Source organism: Nanorana parkeri, unplaced genomic scaffold (assembly GCF_000935625.1).
Source record: "Nanorana parkeri isolate BGI_ZX_2015 unplaced genomic scaffold, ASM93562v1 scaffold363, whole genome shotgun sequence".
NCBI classification, from domain to species: domain Eukaryota; kingdom Metazoa; phylum Chordata; class Amphibia; order Anura; family Dicroglossidae; genus Nanorana; species Nanorana parkeri.
In genome coordinates, this window is record NW_017306631.1 from 864,828 (window position 1) to 872,705 (window position 7,878).

General features: G+C 47.3%; 1 protein-coding gene across 1 annotated transcript in view; it reads right to left on the reverse strand.

Annotated features, from left to right (window-relative positions):
* FEZ2 (fasciculation and elongation protein zeta 2) overlaps positions 1-5,194 on the reverse strand; it is a 70,910-nt gene extending 65,716 nt beyond the window's left edge. The window contains exon 1 of the mRNA XM_018558850.1: positions 4,781-5,194. Within this exon, the coding sequence (XP_018414352.1) occupies positions 4,781-5,121 (341 nt within the window). The 5' untranslated portion in view covers positions 5,122-5,194. The remainder of the gene's footprint in view (positions 1-4,780) is intronic.
* Positions 5,195-7,878: the final 2,684 nt, after the last annotated feature.

A 7,878-nucleotide genomic window follows, 5' to 3' on the forward strand; every position in this document is an offset into this window, starting at 1 on the left:
TATATATTTATAGTTTGTGAGTTTTAAGTAATCTTCAGGCTTAAAATGTGCATTTTAAAACGTGCAAAAAAATAGCTCTGACAGCAAAAAAAAAAAAAGTTAAAAAAATAAACGTTGCGTTTTTTTTATTTGTAACCATCTTTAATATGCAGTACAAGGAAACAAACAGCTTTTAGGAATTGACCAGATTAGTACACAATGTAATTAATCCTACTACTATACTATGCTTGCCTACACTACTATACTACTGGGGCCCTTGGGTTTTACTACAAGAATCAGGCAAAAAAACATCTGTAAAAGTTTTCTTTAGCATTACAGATGAACCACCAAGAAACTGCATACAAAGGACTAGATAGAAAATATATCATAGGTGTATTTTAAAATAGAGACAGTATATCAACCAAAAATCCAGAAAAAAACAAAAAACATGATACATATGTTATAAATTGAGTTGCAGTTCAGTGAGTAAAAGAAGTATTTGATCCCCAAGCCAAACATGACTTTTGGTACCTGGTGGAGAAACTCTTTGGTCTTGCCCATGATGGTGAGGTTTGAATAAAAGAAAGAGATTCTGTGAACAGATTTCTTTTATATACAGAACGAGCTGTCGTTAGGAGCACCTTCTTAAATCGACTGGACTAATCTGTGTACCACATAGCCAGTCTGTGGGAGGAACCAGAATTATTGTTGGTTGGTAGGGGATAAAATACTTTTTACTCACTGAACTGCAACTCAATTTATAACATTTGTATCATGTGTTTTTTCTGGATTTTTGGTTGATATTCTGGCTCTATCATTCAAAATACACCTATGATAAAAAATTATAGACCTTTAATTTCTTTGTAAGTGGGCAAATTACAAAATCTGCAGGGGATCAAATATTTTCCTCACTGTATAGTGATGTAGGTCTTCAAAGCCAATCATATTGTAGCCCATATGGTTCCAATTGTAAAATCTCTTATAAATAAGGGGCCTGCGAGCCTCTGTTCTTAGAGTTGCCTGTTGCTAGTTCCAAGATGTAGTTATCATTAACCCTGCAAAATAAAAATTCTAGTTTCTTCCTTTCAGCAGACATGTTTTAGCAAACATATTTCTAATAATGCAAATACCCCATGTATGTTCTAAGTTATAGGATTGGAAGCACGTCAACAAGATATATTTGGAGTGCATAAGGATGTATGCTTATATGGTGGCACGTATTCCTCTGGCTGACAAGACACCTTCTGAACAGTTGGGCCTGTTTTCAGGGTCATTAAGAATTGTTATACTCTAAACCAGGGGTGGCAAACACAAGGCCCGCCGGACCTTGTAATGTGGCCCGAACGCAATTTTAAAGCATGACATGGTGTCTATTTACCCGACGTGACCCCGACTCTTATATTTTAGCAAAAATATGGGTGATAAATGGGTGTGGTTACTGGGGGTGTGGCCGCTATCACCAGTAGCAACTGAATGCAGAGGCAACTATTTATGATAATAAAGAGTAGATGCATAGTCCTATACAACCGGCCCTTTGAGGGTAACCATACTGCTGATGCGGCCCCCGATGAATTTGAGTTTGCCACAAGCTTTTACCTGAACAGAAGCGATACCGGTCGTGGCTGCATCCACAGGTACTCGAGTCTGAGACAAATCCATCGTCCACGTTCCATCCCGCCGGCTTTCTCAGCCGCGCCGAGAATCCTGCCTCATGTACCGCTCTTTGGCTCCTCCCTTCCCCCTGCGCCTAAACAAGGCTTGGAGCGTAGCCTCCAGCACACGGAAATTGCGTCATCCCCAAACCGGAAGTGATGGTCCGCCGCCATGAGATCTTCTGGTCAGAGCCACGCAGAGAGGCGCAGCCATCCTGGAGAGGACATGGTTAACTGTACAGACCATATTGGTACCGAAAAGGGAGCCCAGGACATCTCTTTGCGGTCAGCCTGCAGAGTGCGCCGGGAGCCAGATAACCACCACGCCGAACCACCACGCCGGACAACCCATGAGAGGGTGAGCTCCAGAGAAATAAAAGTGACTCTTCTACTCCAGACGGAGGAAACACAATAACTAACTGAGGATGGATCTGTTGGGATCCCTTTTAAAATTCTAATTGGTGATGGGTTTTCTGTCCAGAGGCGGAGCCCCTCACACTCATGGGCTGTCCTGGAAGACGACTGGGAAAATATTTTCCAAAGAGACCCAAAGTTTATGAATGCCATTATACTTTCGACCTACAATATGCGCTGATAAAGTAGAATGATCAAACAAAACCACAAGATTTTAATCCTCCTCCATTCTATCCACAACACATTTTTGGCTGGTTTTACAACAGACATGGGGCACTAGCAACTTTGATAGCTTCCTTATTGTAACAGATAGATGAGAGCTTCCAGATTCTTGCACCTTCACTTTTCAATCCTCAGTAAATATGATTCAACTCCCCGTCTGCTCCGCTCCTCAGTGATCATTCTCCTCCAAGTCATCCTTTGCAGAAGAGCATCTCCTGCTTCCCTTCAGTAGTACTGAAGGCTTCCTTTACACCAGGGGTGCCCACAAGGACGATCGCGGATCTACCAGTCGATCGCGTAGCGATCACTGGTAGATAGCGATGTCCTCTCCTCCCCCGGTGGGGCTTCTCTGGATCCCCGCTGCTCTCCCCTTCTGTATGCAGCGGGGATCTGAGAAGAAGTGAAGGAACCTGCAGCCGGGGAGGACGGAGCCGCTGTCACAGACAGAACTAATGCCGAGCGGTGAGGGAGAGGGAGGAGAGGGAGAGCTCTCTGACAGCTGGCGCCTCTCTCCCCCCCTCACCGCTCGTCCTTAGTTCTGTGACAGCGGCTCCGCCCCCCTCGCACCCACGGCTGAAGTGCTCTTTCACTTCTCAGCGGATCCCCCGCTGCCTCTGCCCGGGAGAGCAGGGGGGATCCATGGAAGCTGAGCCCCCGTGTGCGTGGCCGAGCGGCAGAGGATCGGTACATATCAGTGATATGTACCAATCCTCTGTGCAGGACAAAGACTGGAGCCATCAGCTGATCACTCCAGTGTTTGTAAATAACTGGGGACACATAGTACTTTACATCACGTCCTGTTCATTTATGAGTTTCTCAATGGGGAGAAGCACTCTGTATAGAGGCTCCTCCTCATTCAGAAACTGCTTGATAGTACCGTATTTTTCGCTCCATAAGACGCACTTTTTTTCCCCCAAAAGGAGGGGGAAAATGTGCCTGCGTCTTATGGAGCGAATACCTATCGGCTGACGCCCGGGACATGCAGTTTCGGGCGCCGGGCGAGTAGTTTCTTTTTGTACATTCAGCCCTGCTCCTGACAAGCAGAGCTGAATGTACAGTGGGAGCCGCTGTTCGTTTAATACAAGGGATCTAATTAGATCCCTTGTATTAAATCGAGTGGCGGCGGCATCGGCGATCGTGAAAGCATCTGTGCTTTCCATTCAATTAGAATAGAGGCTGCAGACTTTGTGTCCTCAAATTTCTTTTTCTATTTTAAAAGGGAAATATCAGGGGGCTGTTTAGACCCCTGATATTTCCCCAAAGCCCCCCCAAAAGTTAAAAAAAATTAAAATTACACAAATTAAAATAAGAAATAATGAAAATAAAATAAAACTAGTAAAAAATTTAAAAAAAACTTTTTTTTCTTGCCTCAGGCGCAAAAGGAGCTGGCTACGGCTATGCTCCAGTGGTGCTCGTGTGGCTGACGGCTGAAAATCTAGTGCCTGCATTCCGGTCCAGTGCAATCTGCAAAAATAGTGCTCGCAGAATTTTTGCGGATCGCACTAGACTGGAACACAGGCACCAATGCAGGCCGATCGCACTGTGGGCAAGGGGCCTGCCTGCGGAGCCTGGCTGCTGTGCCATTTACTTCAATGCATTGCCACGCCCCCTCCCGCCCATGAATGCAGGTGTTTTTTCGTTGGTAGATCTCATTGAGCTTGTCATTTGAAAAGTGGATCTCCAGACGAAAAAATGTGGGCGTCCCTGCTTTACACCATCGCAGCTCATGCAGCACATCAGTTGCAATGCTACATTCTCCTGCTGTATGTCTGCTTCTTTCCATGCTTGTTGTCAGTGCTCTCACTTGAGAACACAGATTCTGAAGAGATTGCATACCAGAAAATGAAGGCTGTTAATAACCCCCAGTTACAGCACAGAGAAATGGAAGTGGATATGCATTCACAGGGGCACACCTCACAAAGACATCCAGACCACCTGCACTGTGACTGCTGTATTAAAAAGGAGAACTATGGGGTTAGGGCTTTTCCCCATAGTTCTCCTTAGGGTAACGGGAGGACACAAACTAACGTCCTCCCGTCACCCTAAGCTCAGTATACTGCGAGCTACAGCTCGCGGTATACTGAGTCCGTGCGGGTGCACGCTGCTCCATAGACTTACCTTGCGTCTCTTCTCCCGGCCGAACATATGAACTGCGCATGCGCCCGCTCCAAGATCCTTTGTGACCGCCCTAGAAATTTTCTGATTTTGGAGGGGAGAGTGCGGCAGAGACACAGGCAAGTATTAACCCTTTGAATTTTTTTATCGTTTTGCATATATCTACTGATTGCTAGCAGTAGATATATGCAAAAACATGCGAGGGTTTAATAACCCTTTAATGTTAAAGTGCAGAGCAGGTACATAATATATGATATTCTGGGTAGCATAGTGGTGACATAGCGCAGGACTACCTGTATTCTGCAACTGAATCACTTTCCCATAATATCACCTTTAGATGGTACACTGATAAAAGAATACATAGCTAAAAGTAAATGTAACAGACTTCAGGCACTCACTCGTCATCTTTCATGATGCCTTCCTGACTAATGGGACTGACAGGGGCGATGTGCCCGGTGTCAGAGCTGTAATTGCGGAAACAAGCGGTGAGCTTCTCATCAAAATCATTAACCAGGTCCTCCATGGACTTGAAACCTCCCATGATGTCCACGGTGAAGCTGTTGTCCAGCTCTGCCAGGTCCTCCAGGGTACTTAGGCCTCCCTGGCTGCAGGGATTGCCGCTAGCGGGATTGGAATTCACCTTTTCCAAACTACTCTTGCCGTCTTCTGAGCTGGACTGAGGACGGAACTCATTAAAATCCTGCCAATCCTCATCGAACTGGGCTAGCGGGGCCGCCATGTCGGGGTCCCGTGTCGGGAGGAGCAGAAGGGACGCTCCCCGTTTCTCTAGATCGCCACTTCTTGTGGCCAGCAGCGTTGTAAGTTCTCCGGGCTCACGCTCCCGGCACGCACAGTCCACAGGAGCAGGTCCGCTCTTAGTTCCTGCCTGTCACACTGCTGTGTCCAGAGAGTAGTGAACTCACTAGACGTGTTTACAGTGGGACAACAGACTTAAAGACCGTGAGAGCTCTCTTGAATGAAGGGGAATGTGGGCGGAGCAGACGCCACGTGACTACAATAAACTTCACTGCCGCGGTCCATTTTAGTTTCTGGCAAAATGACGTCACGCGTGTTTACACGGCTACGACTATCATATCACGTGACTTGGAGCGGCTTCTCCGTCCTCCTACACGTAAATGTGGCTACATTTACTTTATCATTCCCAATTTCCCATAGCTGGCCATACACTGGTAGCTTTTTCTGCAAACGTTCTTAAGGAAAAAGAGCATTCGATAACGCCATCACTTTACAAATGTTCAAAATGTTATTTGATCTTGAACTAGATGGAGTTTCCCAAACATGGACCACATTTGCCATTAAAATCAGTGGCGTCACAAGAGGGTGCGGCTCGCACCCGGGTGACACCATTGGAGAGGTGACTCCTAAATGACTCAAGGCAGTGACACAAGTGGTGGCGGGCTGCCTTTGCGAGCAGTGTGTCATGTAATTTTCTCCTCGGCAGTTCAGCTTGCGAGAGCTCGCGTAGCTGAGCGCGCCGAGATGAAAAATGTCATCTTCAGCCAATCGACTCACGTGTATAAACCAGCGTGTCGGCATGCGACAGCTGGCTGCTTGTTACGGACGAGCCGATTGGCTGAAGGTGCAGTCAATCATCTGACTGCACTCAGCTCACACACTGCACGCAAAGCTCTGTGTCGGTTAGCTTTGCGTGCAGTGTGTCACCCCCTCTGAAAAGTTGGGCACTCGGTTATGGACCAGAGCCCAACAGTTGCAGAAGATAGGAGGGGACCCGGCGGCATACCTTATCGCGCCGGGTGAACATTCCCTCCTCTCTCTGCCGGCATCCATCACCAAGATGGCCACTGGCAGGTATCAGCATGGTGGCCTTGCATGCGCGATGACATCATCACGAACGTGCCTGATGACCTCACGGTGGGGTGTCACCTGGTATCCATTCACACCTATTCTCTGCACTGCAGTATCACTTTGAAAGGTCAGGGAATTTATAAAAATTGGAGCAAAATGTTAAACAGTTGCCCATAGCAACCAATCAGCGTCTCGCTTTAGTTTGTTCAGTTAAGCTTTGAAAATGAAAGATAAAAGCTGATTGGTTGCCATGCACAGCTGCTCCAGATTCTGTCTGCTACAGTTTCAATACATTTCTCCAGTGTGTTTTTTGCCCTATAGACTTCAATGGGAGCACATGAAAATTGCATATATCATGCATTTATGTGTATTAGCATATGACCACAAGCCCCCACGCCAAGCAACCTATACTTTATTTCACCTATCAGCAATAAGCAATAAGCTGCTTCCTCTGTTAACAGTGGCAGATTCCTCGATCAAGGCTTGTAAGCATTACCAGAGGAAACTGTTCTATTTCTTTCATTTAGCCATCTGTAATCAGTCGGGCTGATTTGTAGTCTGTGATCATTTGGTCTCTCCTAGGTGTTCTGCTACTGTCTGCACCTGCCTGCGGTGAGGGGTAACCATGCCACAGAGTGGGGCCAATGGGAGAACATTAGGGGTGTCTGTGTCTCTCTAGCAAATCACTAGGAGTTTCATGGCCAGTGGTGCATGCTTGGCAAGTGCATAGGTACTCAGGAATTACCATGTGCTCAGTCTGCCCCAGCCTGGGGGTAGGGTGTACACAGTTGGAGAAGCTAATGAGGCTTGAAGTCCGCAGGAAGACTGATGTGGACCCAGGTGGGGTCTGGCATGGAGAAGCAGGGGAGCCCTTTGTCTGCTGGAGGTACCAGGAAGGCCAAGTTGGCATGGACCTCAGGAAAAAGATCTTCTCCCAGGGAAGATCTAAAGTATGTATTCTGCCCAGCCATGGCTCTATTACACAGTGTTATTCTCTGCTCAGCTAAAGTATTCCTAAACTGTGGAATCTGGTAAGGACTGGTTAGTCTGGAGTCTGTTTTGTCCATGGATGTCTGTAACCAGTGGTGTATTTAGGTTTGGGGCTGCCCTAGGCAAGACAAAACTTGGGCGCCCGCCCCCCCCCCCATACCCAAAAATTAAGCCTGACCTCTTTGGAACACGGCCTCCTCATCCTTGGCGCCCAACACGGCCTCCTTGTCATCTTCGCCGCCCGAATGGAGCTCCGTCTTCGCCCTCCGCCTCTTCCAGCTCAGGGGCCACTCGACAAATTTTTTTCTCTCTTGGGGGCCGCTTGCCAAATTTCATACTTTAAAATAAAATATAACTGTACCCAGTTTGGTACTACAGACACTAATATACACTCACAATAAGGTCCTATCCATATCTGTAGGTTTAGGTGCGATTAGGGATTATGCTGGGAGGAGGCTGCACGTGTGTCCCGGTCTGTCGGCGATTGATTGATGAGGTCTGCTGCAGACCTCATCAATCGATCCTGCACAATCCTTTCGGCCAGCGTTCACTGAAAAAGCGATGGCCAAAAGGATTCGGGTGCCGGCGCAGACTCAGCTACAGGGTCTGCATCCGACAGAGATGCAGACCGTGTAGCTGCTCCCGCAAGTCAGGTACGCGGTCCTCGACCGCGTACCTG